We start from the raw sequence: 26,927 nt of genomic DNA, 5'->3' as shown, positions 1-26,927 counted from the left end.
CGAATAATTCGGTAAAATGATCCTGTGCGTGAGACAGAAATGCCGATAAAGATTTCAGCGTGTGCATTCAAGAAAATATATGATGCAGAGAGTAAATGCACAAACAAAATCACAAAGTGCCTGTTTGTAGAAACATTTGTAGAACATTTCTATCAACTTCAGTACATCGTAATGTAAGTAGAGTGCAGCCCCGGGTGATCCATTTATCTGTAAACTGTAAACTATTCGGCCTTGTGATTTTTGTTTCCTTTGTTTCAAGGCTGGAATTCAAATGAACAAATCAGATATTTTTTTTTACCAATGCCACTCTGAACAGGTGTTTCTGCAGTGCACATTTAACAACAAAGCAATGACCTCATCAAGTGCTTTTAACTTATCTCACCCCTATTTGCTTTCTTTCTCCTTTTACAACCAGTTCAGTTGGAACCGAAGCATTTCAACTCAACAGAAGTAACCAAACATGTAGCAAGTGCTCCGTTACACACACACACATACAGTGCAAGTGGCTCACTTTTGGTTTTCAGCCCCTCCCCCTTTGGTGAACAGATCATCGCACGAAAACACAAAGATACTTTCTTCCCTTTGGGAAGGTGTACATGTTGGTTGAGGAGGAGGGCAATCTGTCTCTCTGTGCATGTGAGGAAAGGTGTTCGTCTCTGCTGGCGTTCATGCTTCCAGTGCTGTCAGGACGGTCTTTTTAACACGCGCTCTTTAGCGGGTGGTTGGTAAACACTCTCGGTTCGCCACAAGAGAGGAAAACAAAAGAGAGAGAAATACATCAGCAACAGTAAACATTGTAAACACCGTAACAAAAGAAACATAAAGAATAAGATATAGAGTTTTTGGTTGCAAAGTTGTGTAATGAAAGAGAGAAGCTATTGAGACTGCATTCAGTATAACTCCATGTTTTAGCTGCTGGTTTTTGCTTCCTTTAGATTCACATCCCTGATAAAAGATAAAAGAAAATGAATCAACGGGATAAAAAAAGCGACATAGAAAACTGTCTTCTGCTTTGATTGTGTTGGAATACCTGTGTTTGTTTGTGTGTGTGTGTGTGTGTGTGTGTGAATGCTGTTGTTCTTCTTAAGTGGTATGGTCCATCTGCTTTCCCTGACTGTAAATTGTATCTTTTTTTTGCATTGATCATTCACCATGTGTGTCTCAACCTGCCGTACATTCCCCCTCAGAAAGCTGTCAGGAGTGAAGAACAAGTGAGGAACCGGGAGAGGCTGTGATGTCGGAGATGAAAGATCTCCTCAAAAAGTCCAGAAATAAAACAAAGACAAGTTGAAGGAAGAACAAAAAAACGGCGAGCTTTTCCTCCATGCGGTTTCATAACGTGCTTCAAAAACTGCAGCAAAGGGGCCCATTCTTCTTCTGGATGAATAAAGGTGAAGATGTTTTTCCTTTTTCTTTTGACAAAATACACTGGCCTTTTTTCTGGACCCCTTCATTGACTGGACTTCTCCTTTAAAGACCAGAGCTTCACAAAACATAGAAAGATGCACCACTGAACAAAAAACAAAAGAAACGGGAGGAACCTTCGATCTATTTTTTCTTTACACTGTTTAGCTGCACTGGGGTTTCCCAAAACTGGGACTGGTGGGAATGGCGAGGCAGTGCTCAGAATCCTGGACGGCAATGTAAAAATGACTCTGCTGTCCTTTGGTTCCTTCTACGGCTGGAGGTCAGTGGACCTGGGGGGGGGGGGGGGGGGGGGCGGCATGGGCGGAGCCGGGAGTTGAAGGAGAAGTTGTGACTTCTCGCTGAAGAAAACCAAATGCATGCTAAATGAAGCCCCTCCCCTCTTATCTGGCGAAAGGCAGCAGTGCCCGTTGGTGTGGCGCGCTGGGAAGTCGGTGGGGAGCGTTCAGTCGGTAAATCTCTGGCAGGCCTTTTTCCAACGGCAGGCGGTGCACCACATGTCGCGGTTCTCCATCCCGTACACCTTACGGCACTTCTTCCCTTCACCGCGCACCTTCCTGCTGAGGAGAAATGAAGAAAGACTGATGAAAGTGACACGATGGAGAAGACTGAGTTTCAACTTCATCATGAGCTCCAGCATCAACCTCACAGAAACATGTGGAAGATCGACTTAAAGGGCCAGGCTAGCTGTTTCCATCTCTTCCCAATCATTATGCTAAGCTCAGCTAGCCGACTGCTGCTCTATATTCATGTACAGATATAAGAGTGGAAACTTCTTATCCAACTCAAGACAGCAAATGATGAAACTATTCTGTTAAGTAGACTGCAGTGTTTTTAAGCCTTTTCTAAAAGCAGCTAAACCACCATCAACAGACAACAATGTCTGAATGTGTAATCAGAGGATGAATTGAGCTGATTCATGACTTTTCTTGAATTCAGAGTGATTGAGCTGATTTGTGAGAGTCAATATTTTTCACCTTTTACCACATGGTGTGTTTTACTCAGTCAGGTTGAATTGAAAAAGAAAACCCTATTCGACGCATTGGCTTCAATACGAGTTGTCTCTTTTTAATATCTAATACGCCCTTTAAGTTTGTTCGGCCTTTAATTAAAGCTGCAGAGGACATGTGAGGTAAGCGTGCTGTGAGGATCCAGTACCTGAGGGCAGAGGTGGCTCTGGGAGGGGACGAGAGGACGGCGATGGTCTGGGAGCGCTGCTCCCCAAAGCCCTGGCTTTTACTGGGGGACACCTGAGGAAGGCAGACAAATGTATGATTGGAGGAACCCAAGTGTACACACGTGTATGCGGCTGAGAACAAAATGCTTGGTCTTGCATGTACGTAAACGTTTTCCCCACCATGGCTCCAGTGAAAGTGACGGGTGGGGACTGCCAGGAGACGCTAAAGCTGGAGCTGTTGGTGGGAGTGAAGCTGGTGGAGGCTGAGCCGGTCGAGTTACTGCTGCTGGACGGGATGGACACCGGAGCCGTGGCCTGAGGGCAGAGGTCAAAGGTGAGAATGGTGTTTTTTTCTACCAGGACCAGGAGTACTTCCATGGCCTCTACAAATCATTTTTCATTCTCAAAACCCTAACGTTGTAAATGACGTCTCTTTGTATCGTTTGTAACTGCTGCTTGGTTTGCCTCTGTGCAATGGTTTCAATTCATCAGTCAACTTAGTAACCTCTCACATTGTAAAAACTCTTCAGTTAAATTAAGCACCAATAAGTGATGTTGCTGTTATGTGGCTACACGCACGTTGCCGTCCCATGAATTGATGGATTGGGTCATCATTCCACATACACTGTTCAAACCTGCTGCTGTGTGTTAATATACAACAACTGTTAGCACAGCTGCTAACGGGAGCACGGTGCCATTAAGTCGCCGTGACATCATTCGTGTTTTTTTGTCAACACTGTGACACATAATCACCATAATGAAGACCCTGATATAGTGTGTGTGAGAGAAAATATGTGCATTTTGTGTAGCCTGATAAGTGTGTCGTGGTGTGCATATTGATCCAGAGAGCGCATGGATCGTGTGTGTTGCACACAGACCTTAATCTCGCCTGTGTGTGTGTGTGTACATGTGCACACTCGCTCACCTGGTAGGCGTGGTCCGTGTGGATGAGGTAGAGTGCGCTGGGCGCAGAGCGGCTGAGCGGGGTGGCGCCGCCACCGCGAGGCTCCTTGGCGTCGGACGGCTGCGGAGGCCTGTGGGAGTCCGACAGCTGGCTGAGAAGCGGGTGAGGAGAGGGGGGAGGGGGAGGGACCACGGACGGGGACACGGGGGACAGGCTGCTCAGCCCGTCGGCCACCGAGTCCGTGTTGAGCTTGATCTCCGTGTAGTAGAAGTCCTCCTCGCCGTCACTGCAGTCCGAGTCACAGCTACGCCTACAAACAGACAAGAGGACACAAGCGGTGAGGGGCGACGGACGGAGAGAGAGGAAAATAAAGACAAATGTCCCCGTGAATGCTGATTACTCCACATCTGCAGTGCACAGCAAAAGGTCACGGTGCAGTCACACGCACACGAGCCCTGCTCCCCCTTCAACCTTCATGTTTTGACAATGAAGCCGGTTGGAAGAGGGGAAGTGAAAACGCTTCTTTCTTTGAGTGGACTTTCGCTTCGGTAGGCAGTGTGCGCTGGCGTCTTACCCCAGGTGGATGGTGCGGATGTGTCTCTGGATGCCGGCTGCGGTACTCAGCACCTTGCCACAGTTCTTCCACAGACACTTGAACATCACCTTCATAGAGTTCTGCAGGAAAACACACAAAGTACGGCAGCCACAGTCAGAAAACACAGCAGATCATCAATGGTTTCGGGTTGACGGACATATACGTTTTTTTTGTTTTTGTTTTAAAGCAAAACAAAAAGAAAAAAAGCAACGTTTGCTGTCAAGTCAGGATTCCTACGGTATAACAACCGTGTTTGGTTCACATTTAAAATAGCATTCCTCTTTCACCACAGAGTAAATAACAAGCAATCACATGTGTGCAGTTCAACTCCCCGAGTGGTTTTCTCTTGATATGTGCATTAAACTCACTGGCTCAGTTCATTAAATCCATCTCTATAATACAGAAGGTGAGCTATATCTGGTATTTCCCTCCAGAGTTGGTCAACTAGCCTAAACTACATCATTTCTCCCTCATTATCGAGCAGGTAGGAGAACGTTTCAGGGTTCTCAAGTGACTGCGTAACATAGAAGCATATTGATTGCTCAATGGACCTCAGGCACTTTCTCTCTCTCTCTAAGGGGGCAATTTAGATCTTTATGTATTGATTTGTTTTTTTATCTTTACTATTTATATTAATACTTAATCTGCAGGATTTTACAGAAATTTTAAAATGAAGTTGCTGCCATGTGTAAAGATTAGATCATTGCTACACCTCCATGTTGGCGTACATATATATATAATTTTCTTTTATTCATGCTTTTATTTTTGAAAATACAGTAGAAAGTTGACAGCAAATGAGGGAAGCGGGAGGTGAGATGACATCTGACTGAAGGCCCTGACTGAATTCAAACTAGGAGTGATGAAATGACACTCGGTTCATTGTATGTTATTTAATACAGGTCACTACCAGCTTTTAGTTTAGGTATATTTAACAGGTGTCAATTTTCTTTGGAATATAGCCACATTTTTAAAAGTCCATTCATTATATTTCTATTTTTAAATCAGAAGCCTGTAATATTTTGAATCAATATTCTTGGAGGGAGGGAATGATTCATCAAAGCCACAGAACAATTTAAAGCATATTGCTTCATTAAAGCGGTTATTACGCTATTGAAACATGTGGATTGTGTTTGTGAAGTCACATTGCCTCTGCTGTCTAACTTCACTTCAGTAAAGACTGTGAATATTTACTGTAAGCGGACGACAAATGAATGAAATAACTCCCCACTGAATGCACTTTCATCTTGAACATGAACATCACTGTAACAGCGTTGTCTGAACAGGAGCTGACTGAGGCCAAATCACAGTGAATGTTTCTCCGGTTGAGAGCTGGTGAGGCTCCTGTATCTTCTATCCGTCTGCTGTAATTACACCGCTGGCCTCCGAGAGAAACTGCACTTTGTTTTTCATGGAGTGAGAAGCCCTGCGTGCCCCCCCCCCCCCCCCCTGCTTCCCCGCTCTGAGCCATTATAAATGGCCCTCTACAGCAGGCCTGTCTGTCAAACTATTGTTGAGGGGGCTGATTTAATTTCGACAAGATGTTTTTCTTTTCTTTTTCATCCTTTTCTTTTTCAGAAACGCATCCACACACAACAATCATCTGTCCCCCCCCGTGCATTGTTTTGTGTTTGGTTAACAAAAGCCTGTTTTGTGTGTGTGTGTGTGTGTGGGTGTGCGTGTGTGTTATTCCCTTTTAAAGACGCGTTTCACAGTTAATTAAATGGTGAGCTCCAAACAGCATTGTCTTGCCAAGAGAGACGCGAGAGCACAAGAGGAGCGTGTCGATAAATCTATGTGAAACCGTGGCATCATACATATACCGTGTGTGTGTGTGTGTGTGTTTACGTAAGTCAACTTCATTGTTATCCAAGCTGATTAGAAAATCTGTTTTTGTCTCCATCCACACCCCATTCTCTCTTCCCCTTTTCTGTATTTACCGTTAGTCCCCCTTTAATTCTTCCTCTTCTTCTTCCTCTCGCTCCGTCACACTTCTAAATGTCTCTCTCCCTCTCGTTGCCCTTCTTTGTCATGAGTCCCCGAGCAATTCAGAGCGATGTGGAGCTCACCGAAGAGTCTTTATCGATTCTTAGAGGAGACACGAGGCCGGCAGGATCTTTATGTTTACGGTAGCGGGTATTAAAATCATTACTGCTGTTGCGAAGCAGCTGCATGTGCAGACTGATAAGTAATTATGAAGGGCAAATGTCTAGGGAGGACACACACACACACACACACACATATTTACAGAACGAGGGGAGAGGGGGGCCAAAACATCGGCGAGAGTTGGAGAGGAAGTGGGGAAGAAAGGGGGAGAGAGAGTGAAAGGAGGAATAGATGGATGACAAACGACAAACCGGCAAGTAGGAGTGCTGATAAGGAGGGAGAGAGAGAGCGAGAGAGAGAGAGAGAGAGAGAGAGAGAAAGCAATATAGATCTGAAAAAATAATGAGTGACACTGTGCTGTGGATGCCATGAGCTGTCAGTGGAGTGTAGAAATGAGACGAGGCAAAATGATGAGTGAGAAAGAAACAGTGTATACATGTGTGTGTGTGTGTGTGTGTGTGTGTGTGTGTGTGTGTGTGTTGTCTGTGCAGCAAAGACAAAACGACCACTGGAGCAAAAAGGCTGCGCGTCCTTTCCTGTCCCATTCTCATCTCTGCCAATCAGTCAGTCAGAGTCTCGGCTACACCCGTAACCTCGGAGGTTAATAACACCACGGTTGTGTTGAAGAGCAGCTCGCGTGCTGCTGACAGCTCCTCATTGAGACAGACGCCTGTTATCAGCAGAGCTGCTGCCGTTCTCCCTCAAGCCCCTTTAATATGAGACCACACAATGAAATAAAAAGAAAATTCTCACAGTGCTGTTGCGACTCTTAAAGGACACATACGGTCAGAACACGGAGAAGAAGGAATGCAGCCATTTGCTAACTGTCTGGTGTTTCAGGTGTGTGACGTCATTTTCAAATGCCTAATTTGAAAAGCCTTCAATTACTAATTTACCAAGCTGTGTTCTCAGCGTACAGAAGCGGAACTGGCCTTTCCTTTCAGTCTCTTCACTCAGACGTCGTCGACAGTATTCACCTTGCGCTTGCGAGGGATGGGCTCGTCGAAGAGCAGGCTGCTGCCGTCCTGCTCATCCAGGCTGGGGTCCTCGGGCCCCGTGGGGCCGGATCCCACACCGCCCATGCTGGGCACGAGGAAGGGTTTGAAGCTGTCGGCGGACAGCGGTGGAGAAGGCGTCGAAGGGTTCGACTGGTCGCTGGCGGCAGACCAGCTCCAGTAGCCCCCTGAAGAGCTGTTGCTGGACGGGGTGAAGGGCCCAGCCGAGCCGTTGTCCTTCCACGAACCGCACAGGCCGTCTAAGAAGATGGACAGGAAGGTGCGAGGCACCGAGATGGAAAGAAGGAGAACACAGGGGACAGGAAGGGGAAGTGAGTAAGATCACAGTGAAAAATAAAGCAAACTCCTTCAGTCATAATTGTAGATGATACAACCCCAGGAAACTGTGCCGGAGTTCCTCCGTCAATGATGGGAGATCAAGACATTCAATTAAGTTCAAACCGCTTTACTTGCACTTCACACAAAAGAGCCTCCCACCACCACTGTTGTCTGTGACACAATGAAAACAAAAAAGGTTACTTGTTTGTTCTGTGGTTCCGCTGAGAAACGTCCAAGGTCTTGTTTCCGTCGCTCAAAGAAACGTTTCTTTTGAATGTCGTCTACAAAAGACGTTTCACTTTGTGACGGTTGAGGCTGGGGGAAACTTTAGAGCGTGTACATATCTGAGGAAGTATGTGTGTGTTTTGAAGTATGTGTGTGTCAGAGAGAGTGAGAGTTCAGAGCAGACCTGGTTTGTTTGGTTTAGTGAAGCTGCTTCTTGCTTCACTTTAAGTTTCGAGCCATGAAAGAGGAAGCGGCTCAACAACAACAACAAAGCTGCTCTGATGTGCGTTTGGTTTTGTGGTGCAGAAACATTAAGAAGTGCCAATCATTTCAAGATAACATTTCTTTTTTTTTATGAATAAGACAAACTCAAGACAGTTCAATGAGAGTTGAATTGAAATGCTGCTGTATGCACGACAGCCTACTGTGTGTACTGATGTAAATACACATTGTACGATCGCCGACTTGTGTGCATCTGTTTGACGACATTCAGATAAAACTGTACAGTTGGTATTTAAAATCCACTTTGGATCCAGACTCATTGTGCTTTTCCGTGGATTTGCGGGACACATTGATGAGCGAATCCTGAAGCACAGCAGGTGGCAGTAATTTATCAACCTAAGCGTGCACACGCATTCACCAGATAACCGCTGTGAGGGAATGAAAAGTCAGTGTCGAAGCAGAACATACAAATTACAGAGTTGTTCTGGGAGGGAGGGAATGATTCATCAAAGCCAAAGAACAATCGAAAGCATATTGCTCACTGCGTCAAAAGAACATCCCCCACTAACGGAGTTGTTTATTCGCAGTAATACTCACCGTTGACTTTGACAGGTGGACTCCTGACCAGCGGGCTGGAGGAGAGACTTGTCAGCACCATGGCAGCCGTCACCTTGTCCATGTCCACTTCCTCCTCTGACCGTCTGTGAAAACAGAAAGAGGATTTTACTGAGCACCTACTGCTCCCAATACATTATTTCATTATCACTGAAGACGACTCCACTGTACACACACACACACACACACACTGTACACACACATGGCAAATGTCTGCAGTTGGACATGAGCTGAGTGTGCAGCTCAAGAAAGTGTGTGTCTTCATCTTTTAACTTCAGACAAAAATAAATAAATCAGGCCCTCTGGTCTCAAACTAACTCCGCTTTGCATTCTGCAATATAAGCTTCTAATTAAATTCAAGTTGGATATTTTTATGTCCTTTGTGGGCGACTGATGCAATCGTTAGAAAAATCAACAACCAACAGCTGAACCGCCGCTGCACAAAATCAGAATAGATGAATGTAAAGCTGAACCAGACTGATGTGGGTCTTGTATTCAATCCCCCAAGACTATTATCAACACAAGCTCAGTGCTGTACAGTGCACACGCTAGCCAATCCATAGAACAGACTAACCGCACACAACACACGTCTCTGTCTCTTCTAGTTGGCGCGTGACGAACGCACCAAACAGAGGCTCCTCAGTCATGCTGTAGTGTCATTTCTGCTGCGACATCCCGCTGTAAAGCATGACAGGGAACAAGGAGACATGTGATGACTTTCACCGGGTGCGACAATTCACACCCTAACAGGACACGACCCCGAAGCAATACTGTACAACCAAAGGCACCAGTGGAGAGGCTTAACGGCAACATCGGTGTTAAAACGTGTCGAGTGGCTCCGTCCAAGCCCAGGCGCGACTCCCCGCGTTTATTTTTAGAACAGCTTTTAAAAGGCACAGATGCTCCCCCGTCCCAGATGACCGAGCTTAAGCAACTCTAGAGGAAAAGAAAGTCACCAAAATCCACATGTGCCAAACTAACACAGATGTGTTTAAGATGACTTGGACGACTGAAAGCTGGCAGACGTTATTCCACAATGTAAAGGAGCGACTCGAGGAGGTTTAAGTGAGACTTTCCTATGAAGGGGAACACAGGCTGTGGAGAGTACAGCACAAGTTGACACTTCTCTTCCAATTTTTTATATTTTATGACTTTCTTTTCTCCCCCAAGTCACCATGTTTAGAGCAAATGTGAATAGTTTGAAGTGTAATGAGTAGCAGACAGGGCTGCATGCCATTCCAAGAGCTGATAACTGCCAAGATAAACCAGTGGAGGAAGTCTGTGTGCTGATAATGAGACATTCACTACACATCGGTTCATCTGTGGTGAAGCAACCAAGTAAAAGTTGATCAACGGTGTTTGCACTGCCCACAGCACCGTTGAAGCCTGATCTTTGTGTCTCTTTGTTGCTGTGCTGCTCCACAGAGGTTGCTGTTGGCCGTGTGTTTCTCCAGATGCTCTCAGTGAGGCCTCATTGGCAGTTGCTGGTGGCTAGTGAGGCAACTACAAGTTAAAGAAGCTAACTGAGCAACAGAGACTTTCCAACGTTTCCTTTTCAAACAGCAACAGGCTCCGGGGAGGATGTTTTGTTTTCATAAAACTGAACCAGAGCACAATGTTGTGTACAATGTTGATAAAACTGTTTTGGATCAGAATTATTGCTCGGGACAATTCAGTAGTCGCTGGGTGTTGACGGCGACACGTCCCTACCAAATTCTACGCCCTTGCATTAATGTGAAAGCTATTAAAAGTGTATTAATATTAACTTCACGGGGTTTCCGTGTGAGAGGAGAGCATTCACTAACAAAGGAAGAGCCTCAGCCCCCATTAGCTAATGTCTAATTTATTACCCTGTTGAATATGATGTCATTACAGCCTCCATATAAATCAAGACACAAAGCTGCGTACACAACCCCCCCCCCCCCCCCCCCCACACACACATCGCCGTAAAACCACTTCCTGCTCACCTTGGGAGGCCGTCATGTGACCGTAGATATTATCTCTGAGGCAGCAGTGTCAGACAATGATCACTGGGTGCTTTGTCTAGCTTGAAATAAGAAATCTCAGAAAAACACATCAGCATGAGGAATAATTAAGATGTAATGTATGAGCGGCTGGGAAAGGGAATTTCCCCAAATCACATTTGCCATTAGTGGTCTTATCAAACTTAGTTTTGGTCCAAGTGCTTATTATGGCTCTAATTAACACACACACACACCAAGAGCGTGTGTGTGTGTGTGTTAGGGAGACGCATGCTACATGTGACGCAGAAGACGTATCGGGACGGTTAATGGACGGGTAAGTGAATCCTGATAAATGAGTTTGGTATGTTGCCGTGTGGGTGTGATTTTAAATATTCTTACTTCACTAACTTGCAATAAAACATCCTCTGATTTCTGACCCCCGAGGCCTCCTAAGTGGAACATTATCATATTTATCAACAGAAAACTAGAGAGAAAGCGAGGAGCCGGCTTACTCATACACGTCACAGATCCATGTCGTTTCTTCCTGCTGCTGGCTATTCATAACCGGGAAATTAGTTTATCTTTAAATGACAAACAAACATAGATGCTGTTTAAATGACCTGAAAAAAAAGGGCCAGTGACGCTTGATATGTATCCTGTTCAGGTCGCATCGCCATACAGTATGAATGACACCTGCCATTAACAGGGAATGCCATTTATTTTCATTCTACATTGATGGACACTTTCATTTCGGCGGCACATACATAAAGGTACCAGAGTAATTATAATGTTGTTTTCTTCCCTTCTTAAACATGACGTAGCTCCATATTTAAATGCTCTTATTGGCATTAATAGGTTACTCATTGCAAATGTTAAGACAATAGTTTTTGGGATTTTTGTTTGAAAAACACAATAAAAGGATTAATCGATCATCAAAATAGTTGCATATACATTTCTTTCCACTGATTCTGCCTTTAAGACAATCCATTCAAGTAGAAAATAGAGTCTACTTCCTGTATGTATTTTCACCGCTTTCACATTATAGAGTAGATATGGATATATAAGTGTGTTTCAGGGCACTATGTGGATGAGCAGACTTCTATTCTCGTCTCTCATTTTGTATCTTAAAACGTTAATGCCAGATGTAAACAGGGTTCAAGAAGATTTCTTCATCAAAAAACTATTGAACTTGTTATTTTATTCAATGGCCTTGAATTCGATTTGAAACTAGATCACACTGCAAGAGCTACTAGGTATATCCTTTATTGAAAAAACGGTGAACACATGTTGAACACAGAAATGACAAACAGGAGGTCAAATTAGATTCATAGATGAGTTGGGATTCATCCCTGCGAGGGAATGGAGACACAAGTAAAACAACAGCTCCCTCTTCAGGGGTTCTGATGAGATTAGTGGGAGATATGGCTGCTTGCCAAACTGCCAAAAAGCTGTGTATGCGTGTGTGTGTGTGTGTGTGTGTGTGTGAGAGAGGGGCGGGTGCTGAAACTTGTACTTTCCTGGACAGATGTGCAAACTCCTTTTTCTAGGAACTACAAGATAATTCAACAAAACAAAGGGCCTGCATGGGAACAAGAAAAACGCAGGATGGCAGTGTGTGTGTGTGTGTGTGTGTGTGTGTGTGTGTGTGTGTGTGTGTGTGAGAGGCAAAGTCTTCATCATTGTGGGGCACAGGCAGTGTCCAGTTTCACACTAAACACTGGGCTGGGAGTGAGACAATAACATGGGTTCAAGTTACTGTGGCCATGTTAGTTTGACAGCTAGATGTGATCCAATGAAACGTGGGGGTGTCTTGTTTTTCGTCATCATTCTGAAATTCCGTTTGACGTTCAGGACGGACAAATATTGCTGAGGTCAAGATGTAAACCTCTTTCTTAATAATAATTGAATGAATTGCTATTTTGCCTGGATGGTAAAATGCACACATAACCTCTGTCTCTTGTTTCTAGTCAGAAGTCCCACGTTCACTACTTCAAAACAGAATTGAAAGATTCCCTTGAACAAAGCCACGGGCACCTCTAAGTGAACGCACGGTACAAATCATTGTCACCACGTAAACAAAATAATCACAGGTCACATTCTTCACAAGTGGCTAAGTTTCCCATGTTAGCCACACTGCAATCATCTTTTTTTTAACAAACTCCTACTCCAAACTAATGCAGACTAAACGGGCCACGGTCAATCTTTATGCGTTACAGGAATTCTCCCGAAAAACACAGGCCAGGCAGCGCTGGCCAGCACCCCCCCCCCCCCCCCCTCTCACTCCTACACTGTCTGTACCGCGGCCTCTCGCTCCTCTTCCTCCCTTCAGCCCTGCAGGACTTTTAACTCTCGCTGCCTCTCTCACCCACACCCACCCTCCCTCCCTCCCACACTTTGAGCGGAATCACACTGTGAGAGAAGTAAGTGAGAAAGAAAGACAGAAACAGGGAGTGTTGTGTGTGTGTTTGTGTGTGTGTGTGTGTGTGTGTGTGTGTGTGTGTGTGTGTGGGGCTGGCCTGTCTCTTTGATGGTGAGCAGTGCAGGGAGGGCTACTCATTTATTACAGCCACTGGGCTATGACGCCTATTTCCTCCTCAATAAGCTCCTATAAATCAGAAAGCGTCTGTGCTGATAAGCCATGTGCTTATCGGATCACTTCCTGTCCGTCCCTCACAAAACCACAAAATGAATCTGCATAGGACACGGGGCTAACATGCATGAAGGGCACAGCTTTTGATTGGCAGACGTGTATGAAGGAACACACGGGAATTTTTTCTTTGACACGCTTGTGTGCATCATCCGGGCTCTAGAGACGTTACAGATAACAGACCTCGGTTGGAAAACGTTTCTATGAAACCTGAGAAATACGCAAGAGGGCATGTTATAGTATTGTGTTGTCTGTGAGGTGTGTGTGTGAAGTCTAGGACTTCACCTATGACACACATGAGGGTGTGTGAGGTTTGCACAGGTGCTGCTGACAGCTGCAGGCTGGTGTTCGCCTTATTGTAAAGCCGAGAACATGGGTAATAAGAAGTATCCTTTTTACTATATATATATAAAACCTGTTATTATCAGGAGGAAGTTCGTCTCCCTGGGTGACACGCCCGGTCCGTCTCTCTCTCTCTCTGAACAAATCCTCTTCCTAGCCATAACAACATATGCACTGGCCTGGCAGCCTGCTCCTTGAAATAGGAGCCACAGACATCTTTCCCTTCAGCTCTTCAGAGTCAAAGTGCCAAACCTCCATCTGATTCACTGTAACTGGAGCTTTACAATGAAATGCTCCTCCGCGGCTGAAAACCATCAAGATACCCTCATTCAAAGAGATGGTTTTAAATTACAACACTTAATCCAACCAGAAACCAAACCTGTTTCTCTATCTATCTGACAATAATTTAACAACTTTATTGTTTCTAAATGTTGAGAAACATGATCATAATAAAAAGCCTGGTCTGAGTTGTCGGACATAACTGCAGCAAGATATATATTTAGGATGAAATCTCCCTCTAATCTTCTGTTATATTTAGTCATGAATGCATTCGATTACTAGTTAATCTCTCATTGATCTTCACTGAAAGGTTGTCTGATGTTTGACACATACATCTATCACACCGATAGTCGTGATAGGCTGTTACAGACATGATAAAGAAAACAGGTCATCTTGAGGAAGATATTCACGTGAACAGACAGCAGAGTTTGAAATACAAATAATAATGCATAAGTCTAACATTGTGTCACTTAGAAGTAAGCAAAATGTCACAACTACACAAACGAGATTTTCTAAAAAAAGAAAGACAGCGGAGACTCAGAAGACTCCTGCGAGGCTTCACTGTCTTTTGTGAAGTGGGGGGGGGGGGGGTGGGGGGGGACACCATTAGGAGTGGTTGCTGACTTTCAAAGCCTTCCACGATCAAAGGCGGAAACAGGACCGCGTTCGAGAAATTGCTTTGTGCGATCAATCAAACCCAAAGAACACAGACTTCTCCGACAACATCAAATGAAACAAGGCATTGGTAGATCTTCCTTAAAGAACTATCAGGTGGTTTTTTTTGTTATCCTTGAAGGGAACATGAAATACCAAACAGGTTAAGAGTCTAAAGTTTAAATTGTCATTTTCTTTGTCCGTGAACAATCTTTTTTTCCCGAGCAACCCACCTGTGCAACCCACACCACCACCACCATCTATTAAAAGCCAAGAAAATCCGGTGCACAATCTACTATAATGACCTGTACAGTGGATGGCTTATGGAATATTTATATATGTGTATAATTGTATGAGGTAGGTCATGAATAGAATAGGGCAGATGATGAAGTCATTAAGACTCAACAACAATAGTATTGCTGAGAGCCACACTGTGTCTAATCATCAGCATTAGCTAGAAGCTAATGAGCTGATTACGCATTAGCAGGTTTTTTGCCTCTCTCTCTCTCTCTAGCTGTCCTCTGAACACACACACACAGAAACATTTCTACACATGAGTAAGCGACGTGCAGATGGAAACAGACACACGGTGTCCGCTAGTTCCCCCCCCCCCTTTTTATTTTTAAACACTCACAGACACACACACACTTCTGAGGGAACGCCCTCTGGTGAGAGCAGAAGAGGGCGTGGCGTACATTAGCTTGGGCATGGAGCCAATGACCCTGTGTGTTTACGTCTTCGTGTGCCTGCAGACAGACAGCTGTACAGTAGATACACTGAATAATCCTCAGGTCATCAGAGCGGGGTTTTATCTGCACATCTATCCATGCTTTGGTTAGCCTTTGTCCTTTTTCTGCCTCTAATGCACTAAGAGAGATGACACTTTAAATGGATAAAAGACTCAATGGAGACCCGCTGACACACACACACTATTTTCTCAATGTACAATTCATAACAGTGATACAGTGAGTGTTTTCCAGACTCTCTTCCTCACTCCAGTAAAGCTCTCCAGTATCACCCTCCCTCCTCTGTGTTGCACTTTAGCCTAGTTTCCATTTACACACACACACACACACACCACGCCGCTGGGAGACTGGGAGCGCAGACACATGACAGAAACAGGGGAAACACTGCACACACACAGTTGGAAATGAGCTCATACATGTAAATAGAGACACATGGACAGGGGAGAAGCAAATACTTCCACTTAGATTCAACAGTTGGCTACCCAAGGCTCATTTTGGACAGCTTAAAATGCTTGTTGTCGTCATCTGGACCATAAAGCTGCACTGAAACACTCACAGTCACTTATGGCCTAGTCATTAGGGCGAAAGTGCTATTTATTTAAACACATTACAAGGTGTATTCATTAGGGGCTAACTTTGACCAAAGAAATCCTCAATTGACTCACACTGCTGTCGACTAGTTTTAGATTTATTTCGACAGATCTGTAAAACTGAGTTTCTCTTCAAAGAGTCGCACAAAAGCACCACTTTAAGTCTTGTGTTCATAAGTTTGTTGGAAATAAATCATTCAGGATGAAAAAGGCATAAAAAGGTTAAGAAAAAAAAACGAGCGATTAGTCGACTAATCGCCCAATAACATTCACGTGTGCTGCGGATCACCAAACCTTTTGAAGGGAAGCTACACAAGCAACTCCTCCTTCACTTTATTTATTTCCCTGTGGAAGATCTTCAGAGTGGTGTGTGAATGTGTTTATACAGGAGAGGAGGCGCGGGGCAGAGAAGCAGGTCTTGTTCAGAGAGTGAATGTGTGCATGTCAAGTTGATGTATACGAGCCCTCGTTTCTTCCAATTCACCATCCATGAAGACAGTTAACCCCTTGAGCGACAGCGATGGAGGAAATAGGACCATCCCGCCCTCTCCACTGTACTTTACCTTTTAATATGCCTTTTGATTCACTCACACACACACACACACAGACACGCACACACACACACACTCTAACAGGGTTCCTCTTCATCCAATAGTAATAGCAGGTGAGGTGAGTGAACAAATTCAATTGCACATTCATTCACCTCAGTCTCAAACTATTAAGTGTTGTTTTTGGGGTAGTCCAGTGTCCCCACAGAACTGCACCGTATGTATGTAATCCTGATTGTGTGCGACTGATGCATTATATTTTAACACGGCCTGCAGTTAAGATGCCTAGTTGTTTTTCCACTGTTATGTTTTGATTTATTCTGCTGTGTTTACCTCTTGTGTCTAGATGCACTGACGTAATCCTTTGTGACTGTGCTATTGTTGCATCACAGCGTGCTTTCCTCAGAGCCAAATCTGCCTTTACATCAAATAAGCACCTTGACAAACGAGTTTAAAGATACTGAGATACCCGAATAACATGTGCATCCCACAAACGTACATCAGCAGCTTCAAAAGGCAGTGATTTGGATCTGTTACTTGAACTTGTGCTCTCTGCCCCTGTGAAGCACAATAAAGAAGCAACTCAAAAGCAACCGTATGAGGTGTCCCGACGGCCGGGGGTTTAAGATGCTGATGTTTATTTTTTCTCTTGTAAATCCTGCATAATAAAAAACTCCGTAAAAAATTAAAAACAACCACATTAACAACATCGAAACAACACAAACTTGGACAAACTTGGACGTCAACAATGAAAGGATACAACCAGAACCCTGAGGTACTGCTCCAGGACCACAAGCTCTCATATCTATAGAGATACCATAACAATCACGCTTCAGTGGAACGAAAAGAAGACGACCATAACAATGGGAGTAATAGGTGCAATGATGGAGACACATTTAAAATGCAAAGCGTGATGATGACGGCGATGGAAGAAGGAAGAGGGTAGGAGCAGAGATAAGCCATCTCGACACACACACACACACACACACACAGAGATGGGCTTTCCCTGAATTGATGTTGCTGTATGCCCTAATGAGCAGAGGGAATTAACAGGATCTCACTGCTCCAAGCTACTCATTTGGCCCCGTGTGTGTGCGTGCGACAGTGTGTGTGTGTGTGTGTCACTCTTTTCCGTTTCTGCGTGCAAGTACCTGCGTGTATGGATGCCTGAACGCATGCAGGCATATGTGGCTGTATGTGAATGGGTGTGCGAGTGTCAGAGAGCGAGTCATGTATGAGATGCAGCAGCTATGAGAGTCATGACGACCTTTATAGTGGCTGGGTGGTAAACACCCTCCGACCCCCCCATCCTTTTCTCCTCCTTTACTTTCCTCCTCCTCCTATAACCTGCATTCTTTCACCTCCATCTCTCTCTCTCTCTCGGTAGATCAACGCTGTTCGTCCACATGATACGGTGCTGGAGTAGACAAAAGGAAGCGGCTGCAGGAATGAAGTATCTGAGCTCCGTGCCAGGAATGGAGTAAACGAAAAGCCTGAGAGTGTGTAGCTGGGAGAGCAAACATCAGAGGATGTCTTTCTCTCTGCCTCTCTGATGCCCTTTTTCTTTTTCTTGCAGGCAGCGCTATGGCGTGATTTATTCGTGTTGTGGCAGGCGTACCCGGCCGGCTGTCATCGTTCTGACTCGGAATGTGTGGAACTCACTTCCTGAATTACCAGTCAGGTGAACATGGTTCAAAAGGAGCTCCGAAAATCAACCAACATCTGGAGTATTACATGTTGCATGTTTAATATTGAACATAAATGAAATATCCGGGAGACATTAGCAATGAATATGTCATAACAAGGGACCCCGTATAGCAAATGGCATCTGTGGAAATCAACATAACTGCTACCATAAACAATAACAGAGGGTCGCCTCTAAAACAGACAAACAAGTGTCACATGCTGCGCATGCATTTTGTACCATAAATATTTGATGAACTAATATATAACGTGGTGTGTTAGCAGAGCAGCAGCTTCAGTCCTCCACCAGCGTCTACACAGGATGCGCTGAGGCCCTGCAGAGTGCTGGTTACGCACTTTTTCGCAGCACTCAAGAGTCCGACACACAATAACTACAGTTACATGCATGAACGGAAACATATACTTGAAGCTTAAAAATGTGCGCCGGGTTGCGGTTACTCATGTAAAACTCAAATGAAATGCACCCTTTGTGCAGCCCGTGTGGACAGATGTATTAATCAAAAATAAAAGTGTATCTGTTCCGTCAGATGCATGCGAGACGGGCGACTGAAAACCACCGTGAAGAACACCATCGCGATATCATTACCACATTCACTTGTGGAATACATTTTCTAGACATACACAGCAATTGTTTGCTGGTTTGTGTCACCAAATAATCTAAGAACAGGTTGATAGAGGACAGTGATCTTCTAAATGTCACCTGGGCCACCTGGGCTGGCGCGACCATCTCAAATCAAATTCCCCCGTCTTCCTTCAAGGATAGGGGGAAGCTGCTCCTCCAGCTAGCTTACACCTCATCAGCGAGCGTGTGTGTGTTCATCAGTGTTTACTGGCAAGTGCCGTAGTGATAATGGGGGTCGTAAGCGCTGCACGAGTTAGCCCCGAGTGCTTTATTCTCTCCACCTGCCCTCTGGACACACACAACCTGCCAATAAGTGCCATGAACCACACGGACATAAACACACGCAAGCACCGCTGAGCTTGATTATAAACACCGTGGCTTTAACCATAGCGGACGTGAACGGACACACACACACGGACACACACACACACACTTCCATGCACACCTCCAGACCCTCAGCTCCCAGGAAAGTGATATACACAGTGGAGGAAGGGGCCGCTTTCACAACTACACCTCGAAAAGTGGGTGGGGAGGCCTGGGGAAGCTGTTTGTGTCAGCGTGCATGTGACAGTGTGTGTGTGTTTGCTGAAAGTGCTCATAAAAACCCCCAGAGATTGAGCCGATGGAGGGCATTCTAAAAGGCCTATCAGTTGGTCCAATCGCCTCACACAGCCTCAAGGCGGGACAAAGGATGTGCCCGCCACTTCAACATTTACCTAGAGGCCTTTTACTTGCAGCCCTCCCCCTTTACTCTCCTCATTCCTCGTTTCCTCCCCATTTGATCCACTATTTGTGTGATTGTTGACCTCCACACGGCCAGGACAAGTCAACCGAGATGTGGTTTTTACAGCAATGCCCTTCTTCGCACTCAAGAGCCGGACATATTCACGCCTACAGTACAACCACAGTTGTTAAAGGTTGTACTGTTACCGCCTTGCTCCATTGGGACCTTAATGGTTTTTGGTAAAGGACAGAGAATCACTCATTAGTAGTCAGGTAATCAATACAAGTCACAAGCGTGTGTTTAAATGACCTTTATGTTGAGTCTCTTGGATGATGGAAATTGTTTTGGAGAGGAAAAAACAGAAGGGGGAGTGACAAGAGGGAGAGAGAGGGGAGGATGTGTTTTGGGGGAAGGTCTCCACCAGGCGAGTATAATTTACTGCTGCGTAGTATGAGGGTGTGACACCGAGCATGGAGAGCAAAAAAATAAAAACACCATGAGAGAGGATAGAGGGAGGTAGAAAGAGAGAGAGAGAGCCCGCCCCTACCTTCTCCCTTCTCAACCATGTCAACAAGTCCCCACAAAGACTCCTCCGCTCCATTTTCCAACATAGAGCTCTGCTGATGCATCCATACAAGACAAATACTCAAAGGCTTCCTAATGGCAACTATGTAGAAGCAATAAGTTATGCAGTCACTTTAATTCTCGTATAAAGAGCACCGCGTTCAACATGTCTAAGCTTTTGTTCATGTACATTCTGGCAGAGTTTTTTTTAGGACTCTGACAACATGTTGCATCCTATGAGACTATGTCCCTATGTCCCTACCAGCCTGATAGTGAAGGCTGTCTGTATGCAGCCTGACAAGAGGTACTCCACATAATGTGACACTTGGGGACAAAGAGGCGCAGAGCGCTCGCTGCTGTTCACAGGGTTAGTTGCTGTAAATGCAGGGTAACAGTCAAAGGGAACTGAAGCCGCTTTCACACATGCACAGCAACCCTGACATTATCTCGGCATTACCCCGGAGCAGCTGAATGTGAGACCGCAAATGTCTGAATCAGTCGGATCGGACATTAAACAGACTTTACCCTGCCGGCTCCCGAGTGCAAAGTCTGTGTCGTATCCGATTGAGCTCATGTGTGAATAGAGCCGGTTATTGTCCGAGCGACAACGATAACGTCTCCATCATCCGGAGACGAGGGTGAAGAGGAATGGTCATTTACTTAAAGTTGCCAAGAAAAATGGAGAGATTTGATGAGACGAGATTTGGGAACTTATGTTAGTAAGGGCCGACGCCGGAATTGTCACAAACAAATTCAAGGAACGTCAAGAGACAAGGACTTAGTTAGACATCTAGAGGGTACTCTGTGTTTCGATTGGATAGAATCATTTGAAATACGAGGACCCATCACGCTGCGTAGTAACCTCTCCTTTCAACTACCCACCAATTTCAACCTACACAAGGGTTTTTTAATGAGCCTCCAATTACAAGCGTTAACCGAAACAACAACACAACAGACAGCTGCTCAGAGTAAAACCCTTGAGCAACTTAATTCGAGTCCACTCCCATCACCAGTGTATGTGTCTGTACATACATAGCGCACGTCTTCAGTGCCAACGCTGCGAGCAACGGTGGGCGTGGCCACCGATTAATGTTCAGTTTCAGCCAACCAAAGTCCCAACGGTCACCTAAGATTTGGGTCAATGCTGCACACTTTGTATGTATTCAAATCATGAACCTTTCTTGTGGGGGTTAACTGCAAATTATTGGCATATTTGCATACATAATTGGAAATGTGCATGTGCGGGCGTCTTTTGTGGGTATAGAACCTGTATGCATGTTCAGTAAACTGTGTTCATTTCAGAGTATATTATTAATCACAACTGCTTTTGTGCATAACTAAATTTCCCTTGAGAAAGCAGCAAACTGAAAGCAATTAAGACGGTAGTGGAATCAGTGGAGTGTGTAGGCAGATTATACATTTTGAGAATACTTTAGTGCCAAAAATCCCACTCAGTTGTTTGTCAGAGAAAGCTCAGATAAACAACTTGGAACTCACCTCACTGTGGTTGTCGCTACTGACTTCATATGCTAGTGTAAGTTAGCCACTCTGCCTATTCTCCAGCCCCAGCACACAGCTCAGCAGTGGGCTAGCATCTCTGTCAGTCAGAGGAAACACACACACACACACACACACACACACACACACACACACACACACACACACACACACACACACACACACACAGCCACACAGCAGGCAGCTGAGAGAGGAGACAAAGGAAGAGAGGGAGGGCTGGAGTGTGGGAGAGACGCAGCTTATAGGGGAACGCAGGGGGGAAATGAGCGGGAAAGCAGAGATGGAGAAAACAAGATAGAATACAGTGAGTCAAGAGGGAGAGAAAGAGAGAAAATGGACAGAACGGGAGGACAAAAGTGGAAAGCAACATTAGAAAGCTGCATCAGCCATCTGGGCAAAGGGGGCGATGAGAGGGAGATGGAAAGAATAAAAGAGAAAGGAAAGGAAGTGGACAGTGAGGGGGAGAAGTTCACTGTAAGTGTCATAAACAGAGACAAAATGCAGAGGAAAGAAAGGGAGAGGGAGGAAGAGGAGGTTTTCTGTTTATTCTTTGTAATCGTGAAACTCAGCGAGACGTGATCTCTAACCACAGAAAAACTCATTGAATACATAACATTGGCCTTAAAAAATCAGACTTTCCCCAGCACAACAAAAAGTTACACAGCTTTCCAAAATACATTTTGACATGTGTCAAACATGTTTCAACATGTGTTGAACATGTTCAACATGTGTCGAACATGTTTCAACATGTGTTGAACATGTTTCAACATGTGTTGAACTAAAGACAGGCTGTACAACTCTTCTCAGATTGGTGGAAATCTTGGCTTCAACTGGCAACATGGCACCAGTCAGCAGAGGACAACAAACAACGAGATAAGTCATTACTGCATGGAAGTGTGTGTGTCGATGGAGTTGCACGAAGGAGAATTTTACTCAAATGAACCAACCCTTCCGACAAAGACCAGAGAGGGAGCAGCTGAGGGAAGCACCCATGTTTCAATAAATGTCCACGGGAGGTCATGAATTATGCATGCTGTATGGAGGGTATGGCTGTGTAACATGGTGTGCACGTGTGTGTGCACGTGTGTGTGCACGTGTGCCTGTCTGTGCATTTAATGTTTGCAGACCTAAACTCCAGAGTGTGTGCGCGTAATGGCCGTGTTAGTTTCCCTTCATCAAGGCTGTGAGGCTCAAATGCCTGCAAGAGGGAAAAAAAGAGAGCGAGAGAGAGAGAGTGAGAGTGAGAGTGAGAGAGAGAGAGAGAGAAGCCCCTGGTAAACACATCCATTTTCAGCTCATCGTGAGGTAATGCGGCCAAAGCTACCACAGTCCAAACACACACACACACACACACACACACACACACACACACACACACACACACACACACACACACACACACACACACACACACACACACACACACACACACACACACACACACACACACACACACACACACACACACAGTTCTGCAGGCAGCCCTCGAGTTTGGCAGACCATCCGAGTCCCCCCCCCCCTCACACATCGGAGTAGAGTTCAGCGTGTGGAACTCAAAATCAAAACAACAACACCCTCGTCTGCAGATGCTATTTGGCTCATGTGACCGAAGCCACTGGCTCTCATTGTTTACAGGGAGGGACAGGAGAGAAGGGGGGGGGGGGGGGAACTGCTGCCTTGTTGATATTAAGAGCTCCATGAAGGTGGGGGTGGTCTGTTGAAGAAAACAGGAGATGGTCTGAACGACTTCTCCAAATGGGGGTTGAGGGGGCAACTGAATTCCTGTGTACACACACACACACACACACACACACACACACACACACACACACACACACACACACACAATATCAACCCGCAGACCTAAAAGGGCCACTGCTGACTGTTTACCCCTCTTACAAGCTGTTCTGCACAGCGACGAGGGACAACCTGAAGATAAGCAGACCAGTGAAAAATGAACCTTTTCCATCAATGGGGTCGTGTGTGTAAGTGTGCATGCGTGTGTGTGTGTGTGTGCACGTGTAGTAACCATTTTCACCTGCAAGCCTAGCTTTCACCTTCCCTAGCTTGCAGGTGAAGCTAGGGAAGCTAATGAGAAATGTCTTTAAAGAACGAAGGACAGCAGAGAAAGAGAGAGAGAGAGACAAAGAAAAGTGAGTGTGTGTGAGAAAGAGAGCGAACACAACACAGAACCCCAACACCCAACAAAAGCTTCATCTCATTTGAAAGGTTGGGTGGTGTGAGGCGAGATTCTGATTGGGTACGTTTATGAAGCACCTGGGGTCCACCAATTAAACATTGACAATTCCGGCACAACAAACGGAGGTTTATGCATCTCAAGGCTTTTAAATGCCGTGAAGATTTCTGGGGAAGTCACGAGAGCCAAAGCATCATATATCGTTCAACAGAAGTTCAAAGTTGAGAACAGCAAAAGAGGCAACCGGACAAACGCATCAGGGATCACGAGATTGTATTTCTCTTTTCAAACTACTGAGCCACATGCTTCATTCAGAGTTAAGTCATTCAGCACATATTTATGAGAGAATAAGATGGGAAATAGCTGCCACCTGTTTCGTTTTACTGTTTATGTGTAAGTGACCGAGAGCAAGCGCTGGGAACCCAACAGATGATGGATTACCTTTTAAATGCTCTTTTGGAAAGTGCCTGGTCCTGGTCTGCTGCCTACTCACAGCTTTAGATCTTCCGAGAGGCACCAAAGACCACAGAGCCCCCTTATTGGATTATGAAGTAAAAGGATATTCTACTGTTGTCCTATTCGGGTCCAATTTATGTAGATCGGCCCCAGCAGATGGCTGCTAGATGTCAGACTAACAAATGGCTAACTTTCAATTAACTTTATCGCTCCCCCCCCTCTCACAACATTCGGCCTTTCTGTTGAGGAAGACATCTGTTGGATAGTTTTCGCTAAATGTTTGTCTTATTTAACCGTGCAGTGGATTCAACAGTGTGGAGCAGAATTCGGAGGGATGCCAACTGTTGAGATGCTGAATGTCAAATAGCTTTCTTGTGGGTAAGATGCTATTCATGTCATTAAAAATGATTCTGGACAAAAAAAAACCTTCGATGCGTGTGGCACTATCGTGACTTTAACTTTGTATGATTGCCGATGGTGTGAAAAATGATCCGCCTTCTTGGAGGTGAAATGACATGCCACCGTGCTAAACACATTACAGGCTCTCCCGCGGTGTAAATATCTTTTATACGTCTGTTCGTCCAGATGGTGGATTCATACCACATCTGGGAATCAGCAGTGCAGCCATCATGCCCTTGATTCATCACTCCGGTTACAGGATCACATGAAGGGAACGTTTTAGTTGGCAAATATGTTCCATCACTTTAAACGTTCCGAGGTTATGACTGTAAAATGTGCAGAAATATGCTTCGGTGGACTACCTGTAAACCTTTTGCAGCATCACTTGGATCCCGACGATGTATTCGTGTGCTTTCAACGTGGGCGCTGTTGATCAACTTTAAGGGCGGTTTGAGGGATTCAAGGATGCCATTGTATACTTACACTGCTAACTACAGTCCTTTCATTGTCAACGACGCGTCATTGCACTGGTGCAGACACTGTTGACTGGATTGACGGTTGTCCAAACATTGCTTGAGGGGAAGATGTCCCGAGTGGCTGCCAAACGTTTGTTGAGAAAGCAGAGACACTTGTGCTCTGACCCGACTCATGCAGGCAGCGTGGAGAGTTATATGGCAGAGCTGATGCAACTTGTGTGAAATCACTACATCCATAACACACGTGAGTGTTAATACATTGAAATTAGAATAAAGGAACACGTACAAAGTACTCTGATAGATGAACTGAAGCACACTGAACAAGCTATTTGACAGACAGGGAGCTTCACAGCATGTTTCCATGTTTTGTTCCAAGTCCTTTCGACAGACTCTCATGTGTTCCCTTTTAAAATGCGTGTCTGCAGTTTTCTTCAAATCACTTTTTCCCCCCTTTTTTTTAATAATCCAGTGTCATAAATTGATGAAAGGTACATTTAAGTGGCCCCACATTACAAACGTATGGCGAGCAGCTCATGGGAGGAAGAGATATGTTCTGTTCTTGGATGGTCCTGTCTTTGAATTTAATTTGCGCTTCTCTCCTTGGATTATGATAAAGAAGAATTAATGTCCTCACGCGAACTGTCACGGACAAAGAAAGGAAGTCGTTTCAACAACTCGTCTTTAAAGCAGGCGCTGCTGACAATCTGAAAATCGGCGAGTTGGAGTCAAATCCACTGAAAGCTGGACGTACACAAGCGCACACGTGTCACAGGAGGGCACCTCCACCGCTGCTTTGCCCACCGCTCGGTCACGCCGCGCCCACTCTGCTAAACCGCGATAAAATTGATGAGTGACACTCAAATTAAAACGGGGCGAAAATGATGACACCCCCATGCTGTGCTCTTAATTAGTACATCTCCATTTTAATTAATAACGGCCGTCAGCCTGACAGATATCAATAATTCAAAACAGACAGGTCAATGGAGCTTCAAAATTGATGGCAATAATTAGAATTAGTGTGGGGAGGAGGTACTTCTGTCAGGCTGGGATTGTTTTTAATAGCTTACACTTGAGAAGCACTTGGGTGTTGTTTTTACTAAAAACTTCACTCTATGCAGAGCTTAAGGTCCAGCAGGTGAAGCGGTGGTTGTTCTGCATTTAACTAAGATCAAGCACAAAAGATGAAACCAAATACAACAAACTGCTGCAATACGCGCGTCGAATAAACACAAATGGTTAATTGACTTCCATTTAATAGGAAAACAAACCATGAAACACAATAAAGATCACTAGGTTCAAACATCAATCTACATGCAGGCCCGTCAGCACCAATAAAATGACTATATAGCAACATTCAGTCGCTATATATTGACGGGGCTTTCTTGTCTTAATAACAAGTGAATTCAGATTATTTTCAGTTCTGCTCCGATTTTACACAAATAACAGTTTGTGTCGTCAATCTGAAGGCAAGTGGCGTTTTTCAGGCGTTGTCCTTCTCAGTTCAACGCGCTGACTGTGTGACACTGTGGTCAGTTGGCATCCCCTCCTAAATACCGTGGACGACCATCATGCACGTCAGTCGATAGAATCAATTGGAGCTTTTCTCTGTGCCATCGGCCCATTACAGCCGGGGACTATGGATTCGTGTGACGCAGCAGAGGGCCCGCAGAGCCCGCTGTCACATAAACATCGGCCTTGCACTACGCATTACAGAAAGTAAAACTACCATACAGGCACAACCACATCCGCGTGGGACAAATTAGCGCATTAGTGACATTTTCTGTGAGGCTTTAGATCGATTCCTCGGTTGATCCATAACATCGCTGCCGCCAGTCCGACACATTTTGTCAAAATCCCTTGACATCGAAATCCTTAGAAGCAATGGTATATTTATTGA

General features: G+C 45.1%; 1 protein-coding gene across 1 annotated transcript in view; it reads right to left on the bottom strand.

Moving 5' to 3' along the window:
- Positions 1 to 1,743: 1,743 nt before the first annotated feature.
- znf704 (zinc finger protein 704) overlaps positions 1,744 to 26,927 on the bottom strand; it is a 37,073-nt gene continuing 11,889 nt past the window's right edge. Inside the window, exons 3-9 of the mRNA XM_079288015.1 lie at positions 8,583 to 8,686; positions 7,182 to 7,459; positions 4,081 to 4,181; positions 3,528 to 3,816; positions 2,783 to 2,917; positions 2,584 to 2,675; positions 1,744 to 1,982 (exon numbers count right to left, since the gene is read on the bottom strand). Coding sequence (XP_079144141.1) covers positions 1,871 to 1,982; positions 2,584 to 2,675; positions 2,783 to 2,917; positions 3,528 to 3,816; positions 4,081 to 4,181; positions 7,182 to 7,459; positions 8,583 to 8,686 — 1,111 coding nt within the window. The 3' untranslated portion in view covers positions 1,744 to 1,870. The remainder of the gene's footprint in view (positions 1,983 to 2,583; positions 2,676 to 2,782; positions 2,918 to 3,527; positions 3,817 to 4,080; positions 4,182 to 7,181; positions 7,460 to 8,582; positions 8,687 to 26,927) is intronic.

This window comes from Melanostigma gelatinosum (assembly GCF_949748355.1).
Source record: "Melanostigma gelatinosum genome assembly, chromosome: 17".
Lineage (NCBI taxonomy): Eukaryota > Metazoa > Chordata > Actinopteri > Perciformes > Zoarcidae > Melanostigma > Melanostigma gelatinosum.
This window is presented reverse-complemented; position numbering and strand designations above follow the sequence as displayed.